General features: G+C 36.7%; 1 protein-coding gene across 1 annotated transcript in view; it reads left to right on the top strand.

The window, feature by feature from the left end:
• The first annotated feature begins 1,089 nt into the window (after positions 1-1,089).
• The window catches only part of ITK (IL2 inducible T cell kinase), a 46,955-nt gene continuing 29,616 nt past the window's right edge, over positions 1,090-18,428 (top strand). Inside the window, exon 1 of the mRNA XM_081321260.1 lies at positions 1,090-1,242. Coding sequence (XP_081177386.1) covers positions 1,105-1,242 — 138 coding nt within the window. The 5' untranslated portion in view covers positions 1,090-1,104. The remainder of the gene's footprint in view (positions 1,243-18,428) is intronic.

The raw sequence follows: 18,428 nt of genomic DNA on the forward strand, positions 1-18,428 counted from the left end.
GCTAGCTGATTTAATCAGCCAGTCAAGCAATTGGGATAGTCCACATTCTTCCACATACCTTACATGCTTTGCTTAATCTTTAAACCAAAACAATGACACAACTATTAGAAAATAGTTGCAGACCCACAAACTCCTGAAACAGCACAGATACCATTGTAATACTCTTGGTTGAATCACTGAACAAAACAGAAAACTAAATGAGCACAGAGTAAATTGAAAAGATGAACAAGGAAATGGGCTTATAGATAGGAAAAACATTCAAATACCCTAAAAATGTAGACAGTTATAATTTTATCCACTTATAATCAGTCAAAAAATACCATCTGTGTCAAATGATTTCACTCAATTACTTGATTCTCCGTAAGGCCTGGAGGAACATTGTCCATGGGGTCACGATGGGTCGGACACGACTTCGCAACTAACAACAACAACAAATCTATTTTGGTGGTTTTGCTTACATTTGGGAAGTAAGTGCTTAAATTCTAAGGTGTCTATTTTTCTATAAAATATGTGTGCATACATTTTTTGCAATAGATGTTATGAAGAAATATCAATATAAATTAAGCATACTTAAGATTCTGAAATGAATAGCACCCACGTATATTAATAACTATGGGCTAATTAAAAATCTGAACTGCAGTTGAATTTTGGAATCCAGTTTAGAAAATGTCAAGGATTAAAAAAAAATAATCCTTCCTAAAGTTGAATAGTAAGACAAAACAAAAGTAAATATATAGTTTTATGGATTTATTTCATATGCAAAATATGGCTCCAAGTGTTTTCACCAAAGCATTTATTTTTCAGATAAAGAGCAGTTGTCATTCAAGCTTTTGAGTTACTTTTCAATTACATGTGTAACATAAATTGCAATGCATTGCGCAGTGTGTTTGAAAGGATGTGGTTGTGGGTTTTATATCAGAAAAGAAGCTATAGAACAGTACTGCCTGGATGACAGATGGAAAGATAAAGCACCTACATTGTTTTTTGCATCCATGTTTGAGACAGTTCACTCTTTGTCTCTAATATCATTTTCCTGGTCTCATGTGTGGAGTATTAAGAGCAGGTCCCTTTTCATCCTGTAATTTGGATTATTATTTTCTGGCAATGAATAACTGTGTTCTTCTGGAAGAAGAACTGATAAAAAAATCTCAGCAAAAGAGAAGAACCTCCCCTTCCAACTTTAAAGTTCGAGTCTTCGTCTTAACAAAATCAAGACTGGCATATTTTGAACGTCGACCTGGGGTATGTGTGCTATTTTTCCATGAAGTTTCCTAGCTCTGTCATTCAAAAAATACAGAAGCTCTTAAGAAAATGAATAATATTTCACTGGATTTTTACTGTTAATTTTTGTAGAGCAAGCCTTCAAAGTTTTACTCTGTTTATTCTATATATAATGATTTCATAGTATGTGTGTTACATACTACGTAGCATCATAGCTATTTTGTAATTGGGTAGTGAACAAAGCTTTCATCAGACTAATATTTTCTGATATGAAAAATAATTACTTTGTGAATTAACACTTTATCTTGTGCATTTGAGGGGAACATCATAAAAGCATAATGCTGTTTATCCCTTTACAGTTTAAAGTTTTGGCTTTTGTTCAGCCACAGTGTTAATACAGGTAGTTCTGTGTTTTTTGCCCATGGTGTCTATGTCTTTGGTTAACACAAAATGATGTATATAAAAGAATGTTGAAAAGAGTTTGGTAATCAGCTTGTGTATTCTGAAGGGTAGTCTTTTAACTACAATTGAAAGGTTTATCAGGGTCCAGATTTCTTATTGAAAAGGGGACTTATTCAAATCCTGCAGGAGCACACAGAACCAATATTTTGCACGTACACACCTTTTCAGCCACGCCAGTAAAAAATTCTCCTATGTACTTTTTTCAGGAAAATGGAGTAGTACTCTTGTTTCTATTATTTGAATATCCTCCAAGGAAATTAAAATGTTATTAACTTCCTTTTAGGATATAAATAATATTATTATTTTTCTAAATACTTAGTAAAATGAAATGTAGACTAATACTTCAGATCCCCAGCTTAAGGAAGTCCATCGACCAACTCTCCAGATGCTTGGCTGGTAACAACTATCAGCTGAACACTTCCAGTTTATCTAACCAGTTTGAAGCCGCTGCTGAAATCATAAGTATTTCAAAGTGATTGTTTCTACTTTGCCGCTTTCTGGTTGTATGGTATTTTTTTTTTCTGAAACAGTTCTGAATTTAGGAACTGTTGTTGAATATTATTGAAATACATTTTTTGCAGATAATTCTTACAATTTTATACCATTGTATTGCTTTGTCTTTCCATAGAAAGCTGGACTTGCTTCCTTTACATCACTCATGAAAGTAGGATGAAAGACAAATGTAGTTTTTCTGGCTCATTGTTGATTCAAGTCCTGTCATCAGCTTTCTTCTACCACCTGCTTTCCAATATGTTTTTAATACCACAGATGGAAGGTGGTAACGAATAATAGGAAGGGAGAGATTCTGAACAGGAAGAACAGTTTCCCTCTTCATTATCCATCTAGACAGGTGAAGGGCAATGTCTAGTGCCAAAGGTAGGAACTGTCAATTCAAGTAGAGATGTTTTTCTTATAATATCAGTAGTTTTGTCTCATCACTTCTTAAGATTCAAAAAGGAAGAGAGTGAATACTGGAGTTATCCCTGATTGCTCCTGGATTTACCTGTCAAAAGACAGTGTGGTATTCCATCTCAGTATTTTATTCTTTAATAAGAAAATAATATAAGGAGTAAAAGGTAAAGGTAAAGGTTCCCCTGCATATGCGTGCTAGTCGTTTCCGACTCTAGGGGCTGGTGCTCATCTCCGTTTCAAAGCCGAAGAGCAAGCGCTTGTCCGAGGATGTCTCCGTGGTCATGTGGCCGGCATGACTAGACGCCAAAGGCGCACGGAACGCTGTTACCTTCCCACCGGAGTGGTCCCTAGTTTTCTATTTGCATTTTTACGTGCTTTCGAACTGCTAGGTTGGCAGAAGCTGGGAGGAGTAACAGGCGCTCACTCTGCTACACGGCACTCAGGATTCGACCCGCCAAACTGCCGACCTTCTGATCGACAAGCTCAGTGTCCCAACCCACTGAGCCACCGCGTCCCATATAATATAAGGAGTAAAAGTAACTAATTAAAAAAAGAGACTTAACAAATAGAATTTGAAAATGTTTGATCTCCTTGTAAAATTCTCCGAACAGGACAGGCCAATTGCAAGATAAAGCCTTGTCTGAAAATATTCGCACCCAAGAGTGCCTTTTGACAGGTATTACCAGTTGGTGTAGGGGTTAAGGCATGAAACTAGAAACCAGGAAAGGGTGAGTTCTAGTGCTGCCTTGGGCACTAAGCTGGCTGGGTGACCTCAGACCAGTCACTTTTTCTCAGCGCAAGGAAGAAGGCATGCCAAACCAATTCTGACAAACTTTCCAAGAAAACTACAGAGACTTGGTGGTTTCCAAGAACTGGATGATGATGATGATGATGATGATGATGATAGTGATAATGATAATAATAATAATAGCAGGAAGGGACCTTGGAGGTCTTCTAGTCCAGCCCCCTGCTCAAGCAGGAGTCCCTATACCATTTCATACAAGTGGCTGTCCAGTCTCTTCTTAAAAATCTTGAGTGATGAAGCACCCACATCATCTGAAGGAAAGCTGTTCCACTGGTTAATTGTCCTCACTGTTAGGAAGTTTCTCCTTAATTTCAGGTTGTTTCTCTCCTTGATTAGTTTCGATCCATTGTTTCTTTTCTTGCCTTCTGGTGCTTTGGAAAATAAACTGACTCCACATACCCCTTTGTGGCAGTCTCTCAAATACTGGAACACTGCTGTCATGTCCTCACTAGTCCTTTTCCTAGACTGGCCATGATTGTATGCAAGAAAAATAACAGTAAAACGGTGTTGTGTGGCCATGTTATTCCTTTATAAATGCTTTTGTTTTAAGAGATATAAATAAAAGAACTACTCTACTGAGAAAAAAGGGGGTTACAAGTGAATGATTATGTCTGGATTTCATGAAATTATATCTGTGAGGCAGACTGAATAAAATACGTAGTAATAACAATAGCACTTGGACTTATATACCGCTCCATAGTTCTTTACAGCAGGGTCCTCAACCTTGGCAACTTTAAGACTTGCGGACTTCAACTCCCAGAATTCCTGAGGAATTCTGGGGGTTGAAGTCCACAAGTCTTAAAGTTGCCAAGGTTGAGGACCCCTGCTTTATAGAATTCTCTGGGCAGTTTACAAATGTCAGCGTATTGCCCCCAACAATCTGGGTCCTCATTTTACCAATCTTGGAAGGATGGAAGGCTGAATCAACCTATTCAAATATTGAAACAGCTCTTGGAGTTATTTCTGTTTTAATTTATTGTTTTACTGCCTTGAATAAAAATGATATTTGATTCATGTAAGCCTTACATTGAGCGAAACCCGGGACAAGGGCCCCCAATTTCCCACACATTTTTCCACATTTAATGTGGAATGTTAAATCTTGAAAAACAGAAAAGCGGTGAAATAAAGTATGATATTAACTTTGTCTGAGATGATCACCTCTGTTAAAAAGTTTAAATTATGTTTTGATAATTTAACATGAGCTCAATACAGGCAAGATCACATCTCCTGATATTTTAAAAATATCTCAGGAAGAATTGGATAGGACCATAGCCACAGCATCCAGAACTGTTTTTTCAACTATCGCTCCTGTATTTTCCCCCCCATCTTACCTCCCTATATTGAAAGCTAATTTTTACACTCCTAATAAGTTTGAAAAGTGACTTATTAAACATTTTTAAAAAGAAAACATGTAAATTATTTTGCCAATGATAAAGTATTATATAAATATGTATTGTTTTGCTTTTACTGTAAGCCCCCCCAAAAAAAATTTTTTATCACTAAGTGCCATAAAGGTGAAAAATCAAGAAAGTCCAGTTGCCTTTTTGGGACAACCATGACTTGGATGATTGAGAATCTCCATAGATATCACTGAGTTTCCTATAAATGTTCAGAAACGTTGTTTCTGTTTAATTTTTATTGCTCTTTAATTAATAACAAAAAAGGAAAAAAAACATATGTTTCTTTCCTACTTTATTTTTTCATTTTTTTATGTTATAGCACTTTTTAAGTATTCTTTTTTCTTATCTTCGACAATATATGTATCAGACACTTTGTATATTTTTTAAAAGAAAAATATTTTGGGAGTACTGCTCAGAAATGTACTTCTGATTTACCTTGGACTCTCCGACCAAAATAACATTACACGTACACTGAAGCTACTTACCTCAAAGGTGAGTCAGTGGTGATTTCTGAATCATATCTCATGCAATACATTCAACCAGTTTTCATTAGGCTCCCATATGGCTGATTTTAAGTTAAAGTAAATAGCAGGTGGTGGGAAATAAATATTCTGCATCTTCTACACCAGACATGTCAAACACAAGGCCCGGGGGCCAGATCCAGCCCGCGAAGTGGTTTCATGCGGCCCGCGAAGCCATCCTGGAAACAGTGAGGGAACGGCCCCCACTGCCTTGGCCCTGGCCCAGAGACCCTCCTCGTGCCAGAGACCCTCAGATCTGTCCCACTCCTGCCCAGGCCCCCATAGGCACCCTTGATGCAAACGATGTAGAGCTGGCCACGCCCACCCAGTAGGCCATACTCACTCTAGCCACGCCCACCCAGTAGGTCACGCCCGCCCAGGCCATACCCACCCGGCCCCCTGAGGGCAACCGCCATGCTGATGCGGCCCTCAATGAAATTAAGTTTGACACCCCTGTTCTACACTGTATCTCTTAAACATAGGACCTTGTTACCTGTTTTATAAGCAGATAAAAATATAAATATTTAGTGGTATGTTTCTATAAATTAATAATTCACTTTTATTTCTATTTTAACCTACTTCTGTATGTAGTCCAGGCATACTGTATATAATTAGTTTGATTTTCCTGTACAAATCAGCCCTCCTGTAAGAGTGAATGTGGTATAATTTAAGACAGGTGCATAATACGAGCCCCTAAAATGTTCAGGTATACTACTATACAAAGGTGAAATTAGACCAAGACAAAGTCAGGTTCAAGCACACACCTAGTTCTAAAAATTCTCTGGATAATTTTGAGCCTGTCTCTCTCCCTCCCTACCTGCCTCCCCCCACCCCAACTATCTTACAAGGTTGTCATGAAAAACCTTGGAAATGGGACTGCTGTGCAGACCAGCAAGCTTCAGAAAGGTTGGGTATAAATAAAAACATAATGAAAAACTTAAGGGTAGTCTGCAGATCTTCTCTAAAAGTTGTAAAATTTAATGCTGCAAGGTTGTTTCTAAAATGAAACATATATTTAACTAAATAATATTGGGGAAAACATGGTCCCATTTTTTTAAAAAAAAATGCAACTTGGCACACCTCACGTATGGCCCTCAGCATGAGAAAAGTAAGATCATAGAAAATTACTCATCAATATATGTTACCTGTATCCTGATTGTGGGTCACTACACTGCATTTCCTCCCTAGTCAATGGAATGTGAGCTATAGTATATTGACTTGCAAGGTAATCTCTAGATTACATACCTTGTATATAATAACATGAGCATCCTCGGGGCAAACCTGGGCTCTGGTTACACTTGTGTATTATTAGCCAAAATGTGTCAAAAACTAATGGCACTGCTATTAAATGTAAGGAATACTTAAAATGGCATGAGTAAAATTGGTCTCTATTTTGCAGGGGGACTGTGCGGGAGGAAGAAATTGTATTGCATGATCACAACTGCCATCTTGACTTTTTTTTTGTTGATATTCCTCCCCTCACAGGTGCCCTCATCATATGTACCTTTTCCTGCCTGCAACTTATTTTATAAGTAGTTCTCTCATAGGAGAAGAGGCTAACCTATATGGAAAAGAAACTGTTTTGAATGGAAAAGTGGTCTTTTGAGAGGAAACAGAGACTTCCCCGCCCCCATATTAATCTTCCACTTAAAACTTAGTGATGGTAATATTAAAAAAAAAATCCCCAAGGGAATTTTTAGTTTTTTTAAAAAAAAAAATCCACATGGTTATTTCATTGGCTGAACCTATACTAATTTTTGGCTTAATTTATCAAAACTGCTCTGATTGCTAAAGTGTAAAATTCAAAATGTGTCATGGAACATCTTCCGTTCTCACCCCCAGAACTGCAGCGTTCATTTAGTCACATAGTAAACTACCTGAATCTTAAATCTACAAAATTGTATTTAGAATGATACAATCCGTGTTTATCAACTCTCAGAATCCAAGCAGCAAGAAGATGAGCTTTTGTAACTATGATTAGAAGGCAAAAACAAGACAAGTAGTCTTCGACTTAGAACAATTCATTTAGTGACAGTTTGAAGTTACGACCTTCTGACAAGCAGTCAATAGGGAATCCAGATTCACTTAAAAACCATTTTGCTAACTTAACAACTGCAGTGATTCACTTAACAAATCTGGCAAGAAAAGTTATAAAATGGGGCAAAACTCACTTAACAAATTTCTCACTTAGCCACATAAATTTTGGGCTCGACTTAGAACAATTCATTTAGTGACAGTTTGAAGTTACGACCTTCTGACAAGCAGTCAATAGGGAATCCAGATTCACTTAAAAACCATTTTGCTAACTTAACAACTGCAGTGATTCACTTAACAAATCTGGCAAGAAAAGTTATAAAATGGGGCAAAACTCACTTAACAAATTTCTCACTTAGCCACATAAATTTTGGGCTCAATTGTAGTCATAAATCGAGGATTACCTGTATTGTGCCAAATAAACTAAAAAAAAATTAATTGGTTTACATGGCACAGAATATTTTATTGCCCTCACTATGCCTGATCATTTGGCCTGGCAACAAGGGTTCTTAATGCTGAAGTTAAACCAGACTGGCATTCTGTTTTTCCTTAAAACAGGAGGAAAGTGCCTCAGTGAGTAACCAACGGCAGATACTGAGGGATCTCTTATGCCCCATGACTCTTCTGATACCTGTTGGAGCCCCATCTCTGAATGAATTTTTGCCTCCTGAGGCTACCTTTGGTGAACACTATTCTCTGGTTGGGCCACAACTACCGTTTCCTTCCAGAGAAAAGTATTAAGCCTCGTTGGCAGACACTGATTTATGTTGGCCTTTGTCGGTGAACTGAATTGCTTTTCTTTGGGCACCAGTTCTATGATCGATGATCTCATGGCTATATTTTAGCATATTTTAATTTGTCTGCTGTTGCCATCTTTGTGATTTCTGGTTTTAGGTTCTATTTATATATAATGTTGGAAAATCTGCCTTGAGGACCATTCACAAAAAGGCAGCATCCTAATTTTAAAAACCAACAAACCTGAAAAGATTGGGAATACTCGTACTTCTGGAATTCACATTTTGGAATTTTGCCAGGGGCCAGGCTGTTTGCCAATTATACTGCAGGCATATTCGTAGTTTGCATGCATACGTCAGTGTATGTAAGGTCAGATTTTCAGAGGGTGGGTGGGAGTTTTGTCTGCAATAGTAATTTGCATCTTATAATAAGAAAGCCAGTTATGAGATGCTGGTGGACGTATGCAGGGAGACAAGCTTGGAAACACATACCCATTATGAGTGCTTTCCTTCATGATGAGATAGGTCCTCATTGTGCACTGTAAAATGAATTTTGGAAGACACAGATGCTTATTGTTGGTGGTCTTTCTGGGGTTAATTTTTCCCCTGCTTACATACAAATCTTTCATTAATGCTAATGGAAATTGCGTGCTAAACACAAGAGGAGAAAGAACTTTCTGTGCCAGGAATGATAGTTATAATTTAAAGTCATGGTAAGACTTCCTGTAATAAGATTATAACTGTATTAGTAATTTTAGAAAATGGTAGCTGAATTAGTGTCTCTGATAATATAATTCTTCCATGTTAAAGTCATTTTATCTTTTCCTTCTTAAAAAAAAAGAATGTACTCTTTCATTGGAGATAGGTGTGTGTTGGACTGTTCAAAATTCTGAGTGTCTTCGGAATGATAGACATATTCTACATTTAGAAAATATAAAATCATATTCCATTCCAGTGCAAAAATGTAACTTCACTGTAATTTGGTGATGGGAGAATTCTTGGCAGCAGTAAATTTGGGGGGTGCAGGCTTACTTGACCATATCAGGGTTACTTTATAATATAGAATGCAGGTATTCTTTGGGGGGAAAAATGCTGGCAGCATTTAAGGCATTTAACTGACAATGCAATTCAAAACAGCAACAGCTGCCTTATAAAAAGATTTTTTTAAAAAATACAGTACAGGACATTTAGAAATGTCCATAGTGGAATTACACAGAACAGCTTCAATTTATAACGTATTTATTAAGTTATTCAAAGCCTAGCTACACTGTGTGTGATGAGGAACTAGATGGTATAAAAATACAGGATTCAATTACTCCAAATTTCTTTTCTTGTTCTATTTCATGATTTCATCCAGGGTACATCTCTCCATATTAACCCTCCCACTGTCATGACTTGCAGATCTGTTGAACAGCAACATTTACAATTTCCAGCTATCATAATGTCCATGAGTTTTAAATCCAGTTCATTGGAAAGATACTGTATTGACAAAAATTCTTAAATACTTATTCCATCAGCCAGGGAGCGCTTGCCTGATGGCATTTTTCACTGTTCTAAAGAACTGGGGGGAAAAATTGTATCATTTTTTTTAAAAAAAATCTTAAATTATTGCTTTTTTTCCTCGTGATAATCTAGCAAACAAATATGTCAGTAATGAAATCGCAATCAATAAGAAGCGAGCATTTATAGCTTAGGATCTCTTCTATCCTGCTTTGAAGATTTTGTTAGTTTGATAGTTGATTGAATCCAGACTGAATTAGGAAATCAGCTGGGTCATAAACCTTATGGGAATCTTCAGTTTCTAATTTTTTAAAATGCTTTAAGAATATATTTTAAAAATCCATTACTAAATTTTATATATGGCAATTATGCTGTATACTTCTTGTGATACCACTTCTTGTTTTCTTATAGTAGCGTCCTTAAATAAGGACCACAATTTTCTCCAGAAAATCAGTAGCTTGTTAAACTTCCCTCATTTTCTTGCTGCTCCAACTGTGCTTTCAACATTTTTATCAATGTGTATACAAACCTCTGTCTTGCAAATAAAGTATATTTAGCATTTAAATATCTATTTTAAAGTATTTGATATCCTTTACTTAAGTTATTGTATCATAATGTTCACAAACGTTTGATACATGAGCTCACCTGATACATGAACTAGGAGAGTCTGAGAAAATGTTGTTCCCCTTGGATCAGCTGCCAAACCTGCCATCACAGTTATTCAGATCATGGTGCCACAGAATCAGGTGTTTATCACCATCTTTATCCCAAAGGTGCTTTTCAAAAGGCAACTGGAAGCTTGGATGAGAAGTGAAAAGTTTTCAAGAAAAAAATTAAAGAAGTTCAGCTGCCTTTTGAAAAGCACCTTTGGGACAACCATTACCTGGATGATTGAGAATCTCCGTCACTATCTTTAACTTTTAACTCCTAGAAATCTTGATAATTATGCTTAGCATGGAATAATGACAGTCAAACATCATACATTCTAAAAGCATCTAACTTGGGGAATGCTGGACTATAACAATAGAAAGGCAACATAGCCAACTATATATATGGGTGAGAGAGCTGTGAGCAAGATAACATTCATTTATAAAGGTGGTAAAACATAGAAATGGTAAGCCCTCACTTCGGTTTCTTTCCCATCATATCTGTTACCTGTCAGGCTTAGTTCAGAAGTGTGTACCTAAGATGATAGGCAGTAATTGTGCAAAAATTCCTGCTAAAATATTTTGATCATTGATGCTGCTGTGTTTGTGTCTTTCCCTCAGTTATATTTTTATACAACGCTTTGCCTTGAAACTAGATTTTTACATCCGATTAAAAAGTATCCTACTTCATAAATAAACTAAACTAATTGATAGACAGATAACTTGACAGAGGGGTTAATATAATTCTACATTTAAATAGATTCTTCTGTTGAAATATGTCTAAATGAGCAAAAAATTCAAATGATCATGGGGGGAAAAGCTGTAAAAGCTGTTTTAAAATATATTAAAAAATTTATGAGCTGAATTCTAAAGGAACATGTGTAGGATTGTTGGGTTTAAATTGCCTTGTCTGCACAATTTGAATATTGTATATAGGTAGTCCTTGACATACAACAATTCATTTAGTGACTGTTCAAAGTTACAATGGCACTGAAAAATGTGACTTATGACCATTTTTCACAGTTACAACCTTTGTAGCATCCCCATGATCATGTGATCAAAATTCAAATGCTTGGCAATTGGTTCATATTCATGACCATTGCTGTGTCCCAGGGTCATGTTATCACCTTTTGCGACCTTCTGACAAGCAAAGTCAATGGGGAAGCCAGATTCACTTAACAACAAAGGCCTCTCTAGTAATCCATTCCCAAACTAGCCAAATAGATTCTTTTGGTGAAGGCTGCTGGTACGAATGAAGACCACTGTTCTGCTTATCATTACAGAGGCAGCACCAGATCAGATTTGACTTATTCTCCCAAAAGGTTGAGTAGAGCTATTTACTATTTGGGTGGTAGACTTCAGTTGCTATTTCCATGGCCCCATCCATGCTTCTTCCAGCATTTCCTGTTGTTTAGTTTTCCAATGGAGTTAGGCTCAGTCTTTACAGAGCCTTTTATTTTTTAACATTCAAAGGCTTAAGTGATAAAGTAAAACACCCCAAGAATAATTTATTTATTGTGACATCTTTTAAATCAACTCTTTTATTTTTGCAGGTTACTTGAAGCCAGTTCTGCTCCTGTTGGATATAGTTTTAAGTATGTGCGAACAAACATGACAATTCTTTAAAAAATAAAATAAAAAATAAGGCAGGTATGACCTCTGGGCTAAGAAGGCTCAGGTCTCCTCAGCTATTTCATATTCCAGGGAATATTAAGGCTTTGGGCTGGATTGGAAAGTTGAGAGAGGGAAAATCCAAGAAGAAAGTAGTAGTAAATCCTTCTAAACTGCTGCCAGTAAAATTGCAAAGAGGTGTATTATGAATTCCCCAGGAGCTGTGTTTCACTTGAAAAAGAGCTTTATCCTCTTTATGTTGGATAAAAGAAGATATATCCCACAAGCTCAAATCTAATTCTAGTTAGCTAACATGTCTGCTGCATTAAACCATTCTGCTAAGTTGCGTCTCATGTTATCTGCCAAAGTTATCAACGTGATTTTCTTGCATTTTATGTAAGTAGAGCATACAAACATTCATCACATGCACTGCACGTTAATGCAGGTGCAGTAAGTATTTTAATGTATTGTCTTTGTTACTCTGAGTTGTATCTTGTGGTTTTTCAGAATTAAAACCACCACATGGGTGAGACTGAGACATCTTATTGCAGTTCCTCTCTTGCTATGCATTACTTGAAGCGGATAGCTATCAGTACTAGATCTTGGATGTTTTACAAGAGTTTTTATAATCATCTGTTGCACTAGTACAGGAGTAGGCAACCTTGGCTCTTTTATGACTTGTGGACTTCAACCCCCAGAATTCCTGAGTTAGCATGGCTAGTTCAGGAATTCTGGGTATTGAAGTCCACAAGTCATAAAAGAGCCAAGGTTGCCTTCCTCTGCACTAGTACATGGGTAGGGAAAACAGCTCCCTAAAGATGTCCTGGATTAGTACTTCCACCATTCTTCCAAGTAGTTAGTCTTGTTTAGCTAAGGTTGACAGGAGTTGAACTCCAAAATACTGAAAGGACACTAGGTTACCTGCTTTTGTTCTATGTTTTTACTCTGAGAATCTAGTCTCTACATTCTGTTTACTGGAGCCCTGAATTAGGTCAACTCTACAAAACATGTTGCAAGCAAGGTGCAGCGAGCAAGGAACTCAAAGCTTGCAGTTCACCCAGCACATTCAGTTTTGAATCAATTACTATCAAGTATCACAGTGAAGGAATCAATATGCTTTTGGGATCTTCTCAAGACTATACCTGCAGAGAGATATTCCATTGCTCCAGTTTTGACTGTAGTTCAGAACAGATAACTTGCTGGGTTTTTCTTAGACCAGACTAAGAAGCCCATACCATGTAGGTTATGGTTAATTTTATTTAAATAGATATGGAAACAGAACCTTGAAAATCTAAAAGTGCTTCCTCTGTCCTTCCCTTTGTCTTTGTGAGAGGAGAGGTTTGTTTGAGACAGTTTTCTCAAGTTATTTTCTCGGCCCAGGCTCAAGTTCTGCTTATCTGGCTGTTGCCATGGTAGCCATTCTTCCTCCATTCTTTCAGGCCATTCCTTATGTCCTCTACGGATAGGATTCAGTCATGAAGACTGCAGATGTTATACTGGCATAGTTTTCTGCCAATTCAAAGATAGAAATTAACTCAACACTGGGTAAAGACCATAAATTATATTCTATATTTATTCTCTCTCATACGCAGTAGACATCTTTCTACAATTATAAAAGATTAGTTTTGGGGGAGAGAAAAGTGAAATACAAAGGAGATATTTAAAAACTGTCTTTTTTTCCTTTATTGTTTTCACTGCTTGCTTCACTAAAGAGATTTCTTCTTTAGTTGTTTACAAAATGTCCTGGCAATATACGGTAAATTATATTCCTAGGCTCTTATCATTTGACTCTTCTGTACCAAGTTCAAGATTTATGCAGCTTAATTTGCTCTGTTCTGAATTGTCTAATTATCTCCTTAAATATCCCTAGGCTGGCCACAGCATCATAGTAGGTAGCATTTACACCCACTTTTAGATAGTTATGTTCATGTCAAAAAATCCAGCTTTAATTTGGGAAGTAGATCCCTATACATGGATAATTTAGTAACCAGCAGTAAAACTAATAAAGTAGTAAAGCAAATCTAAACAACAAATCCTCCCAGAGAAATTCATTTATTGACACAGCAACCTGGAGTATACTGTGATTTACTATTGTAAAGTATGAGATTCAGCTGGTCTTTGTATTTTCAATTTCTTTGTCTCTGAATGGCTATTGGCAATTATAGTTTAATACCTCCAAATGCAGTTTTTATTGCTGTTTGTGTTTAATCTCTGTGATGAGATTGATTTTAAATTACAGATATTAAGCTGTCTTCATCAAGCCACCTGAAATGCTCATGGTTCTTCCTCATCCCCTGTATTTTGACATCTGATGATATTTTTCATAGGCTATCTTTGTTTAGTTTAGTTTAATATTTAACATTCAAAATGGTTTATAAATAGTTTAAGATTGCATTGTAGACTATAAAAAGAAAACAGAATATCAAAATATCTAAACATACTACTAATCTGTTAAAGCTTTGGACAATTACATAGATCACCAAGGAAATCTTTACTATAATGCCAAACCTAACAGGCAGGTAGGTTCCCATTAAAAAAGATGATCCAAGTCATATGCTGCATCCAGCCTGAAAGTTTAAAAATAGCCATTTGTGTTTTTCCTGTAAATAAACATGAAACCACAACAGCTGTACTATAACATGCACTTACCATTTGACCAGGTTAGAATCTTTTTGCTGTGTTAGTTGCAAAAAGCAACTTCGAAGGCACAAAGCTTTACAATTTATTGCCAGAGATTAATATAGTTGCTCCCAGAGCATGGATAAAACTGCCCAGGCTATTTTAGTTTTTAAAAAGGTTGGGGATGGTGGAGGAACCTGAAGCAGTACAAAGTATTTTCTGATAATTCAGCTTCAGCAGCATTGGTCAATCGTATCTGCACTCAGAAGCTAAACTGTGTTAAATAAGATAAGTACTTGGATCATTAGGAAATACCAGGGCTAAATGTGAAAATAGTAGGGAACATGTTTTTTGGAATACTTTAAATCACTTGATATTTTAATGGGTTCTTTTTGTAAAGATTTTGAAAGATTGCCTTTCAAGTTTGACTTACTTTCCATATACAGTTGGTAATATAGGTAACTAAACACTTTGGATGTGCTAATGTGCTAATAGCTTCTAAGATACCGGCAATTTTGGTTTCTTTAAGACATTCTACACTTTAAATGGAAGCCAAGAATCCAATTTTAAAAGATATAAAAGAGGTAAATAAAATTATTTGTTGTATAACTATGGAAAGCAGAGGTAGTATATCCAGTTTTGGGAATCAATGAGTCCAGATGTTTAAAAAGTGAAATATGGTTCTTATGATTTAAAAATAAAACTAATTCATCAGACAGTATTATTTCAGATTTATTGGAACTCTTAAAGAATGTTTAAAAATGGACAGACATTTAGAACTTCTTTTGTTAGTGATTAAGAATATTCTTTAATTCTATGATTTGGTCAGGGTCTACTGTAACTTTGTTTTTATTTCAAATTAACAGATACTTTAATATTTCTTTCCCAAATTATATTAATATTTCTCCAATGTAATGTTGACTTATATTCATAAAATATAGAATTTCCAATATTATTAAGAGTTCTCTTTTTAGAGCCCTTGTGGGCATCTAAAAGGGAATAAAGAAAATAATTCTATGTCAATTAAAAATTATTCTGCTGCTTTTAAGGAATGGATCCAGGTTTTTAACTTTTTATCTGTCTTTGAAAAATGTTAGTATCCTAAAAATTATAAGATGACATTAAGGTTTCTATATGGTCAGATTTAATGATAAGTTCAACATTTGAATTAATTCTATATAGATATTTTTATGTACATCTTTTGTATTTTTATTTAATCATTGTCCAGTTCATTTAATCAGAATAATATATTTAGATTTTATCTTCTTTATTGTATTATCACTATTTAGTGAAAACTTTTCTTTTGTATTTTACTATATTAAGAATTAAAAAAACAGGAAATATCAGCGTGCTAGATAGATAAGACAAAAGTAAAAAGAGAAAAAAATATGGTAAAATAAAACCCAAGAAATGAACAATTCATCAATGATTTGGATGAGGGGATAGATGGGGAACTCATCAAATGCAGATGATACCAAGCTGGCAGGAATAGCCAACACTACAGAAGATAGGCTTAAGATACAGGAGGATCTGGACAGACTTGAACACTGGGCACTATCTAACAAAATGAAATTCAATGGTGAAAAAAGGTTCTACATTTAGGTAAAAAAACCCAAATATACAGGTATAATATAGGTGGTACCTTGCTCAATAGTAGTAACTGTGACAGGGATCTTGGAGTCCTAGTGGACAATCATTTACATATGAGCCAGTGTGCTGCAGCTGCCAAAAAAGCCAACATAGTGCTAGGCTGCATTAACAGAGGGATAGAATCAAGATCACGTGTAATATTAATACCACTTTACAAGGCCTTAGTAAGGCCACACTTGAAATACTGCATCCAGTTTTGCTCACCATGATGTAAAAAGATGTTGAGAATCCAGAAAGATTACAGAAAAGAGCAACAAAGATGATTAGGGGACTGGAGGCTAAAACATATAAGGAACAGTTGCTGGAATTGAGTATGTCTAGTTTAATGAAAAGAAGGAGTAGGGGTGACATGATAGCAGTGTTCCAATATCTCAGGGGCTGCCACAAAGAAGAGGGAGTCAAGCTATTCTCCAAAGCGCCCAAAGGCAGGACAAGAAGCAATGGATGAAAACTAATCAAGGAGAGAAGCAACCTAGAACTAAGGAGAAATTTCCTGACACTTAGAACAATTAACCAGTGGAACAACCTGCCTCCAGAAGCAGTGAATGCTCCAACACTGGAAGTTTTTAAGAAGAGACTGGACAAACATTTGTCTGAAATGGTATAGGGTTTGCTGCCTGAGCAGGGAGTTGGACTAGATGACCTCCAAGGTCCCTTCTAATTTTATTATTATTATTATTATAAAATAAGATAATTTCAAAGACAGGATGTGCTAAATAATAATAATAATAATAATAATAATAATAATAATAATAATAATAATAATAATAATAATAATAATAATAATAATAATAATAATAATAATAATAATTTTATTTGTATACCGCCCTTCTCCCGAAGGACTCAGGGCGGTGAACAGGGCAATACATGTTAAAAGACAAGAATACAAAAATTAAAAGAGATTAAACAAGATGCCCCAAAACTATAACAATAAGTTAAAATACATAAAAAGCAATAAAACCCAAACCCATCACCCATCAGGCCAGGCCGGCTTGTTCAAACAGGTAGGTCTTTAGATCGCGCCGGAAGGAGCGAAGGTCAGGTGCCATCCGGAGCTCAACCGGAAGATGGTTCCATAAATCCGGCTCGCCCACAGAGAACGCCCTCCCCCTGGGGGCCACCAGTCGACATTCTTTGACCGGTGGCACCCTGAGGAGGCCCTCTCTGTGGGAGCGCACTGGGCGGAGGGAAGTTGATGCCGGCTGCAGGTGCTCCCTGAGGTATTCTGGACCCATGCCATGAAGGGCTTTGTAGGTCATTACCAGCACCTTGAATCTCACACGGAAGACAACTGGGAGCCAATGCAGCTCGCGGAGCAAGGGTGTAACATGGGAGTATCAGGAAACTCCCCACACAACTCTCGTGGCTGCATTCTGTACCAGTTGGAGCCTCTGAGTGGTCCTCAAGGGCAGCCCCATGTAGAGAGCGTTGCAGTAGTCCAAATGAGAGGTCACAAGCGCATGAGTGACCGTGCACAAGGCCTCCCGGTCTAGATAGGGCCGCAACTGGCGCACCAGGCAAATCTGGGCAAAGGCCCCCCTAGTCACATTTGCTATATGGTCTTCTAAAGAAAGCTGTGAATCTAGGAGGACTCCTAAGTTGCGAGCCCTATCTACGGGGGGTAATAACTCACCCCCCATAGAAAGAGATGGAATATTCTGAATATCCCAAGATGCCGGTACACACAGCCACTCAGTCTTGTCAGGGTTGAGTCGAAGCCTGTTCCTCCCCATCCAGACCCAAACCGCCTCCAGGCAACAGGACATCACGTTGAGGGCATCACTGGGGTGGTTTGGGGTCGAAATGAAAAGCTGGGTATCATCAGCATACTGATGATACCCAACTCCAAAACCATGAATGATCTCACCCAGAGGCTTCATATAGATGTTGAACAGGAGAGGCGAGAGGACCGACCCCTGAGGAACTCCACAAACGAGAGGCCTCTAGGTTGACCTCTGTCCCCCTGCCAACACCGACTGCGAACAAATTGAAGGAAATTTTAAATAGTTTAATTGCTATGTATGTCTTGCAATTTGTTGGTAGAGAGACCCACTGGGAATAAACTCCAGCTAGAGATGACTAGAGGTGGGTAACTTTGCGATTCCTATTAACTTCAGATCTGTTGTTGTTGTAGATAAGATAAGATAAGATAAGATGATAAGATAAGATAAGATAAGATAAGATAAGATAAGATAAGATAAGATAAGATAAGATAAGATGATAAGATAAGATAAGATAAGATAAGATAAGATAAGATAAGATAAGATAAGATAAGATAAGATAAGATAAGATAAGATAAGATAAGATAAGAT

The sequence above is a fragment of the Vipera berus genome, assembly GCF_964194415.1.
Source record: "Vipera berus genome assembly, chromosome: 2".
Taxonomy (NCBI): domain Eukaryota; kingdom Metazoa; phylum Chordata; class Lepidosauria; order Squamata; family Viperidae; genus Vipera; species Vipera berus.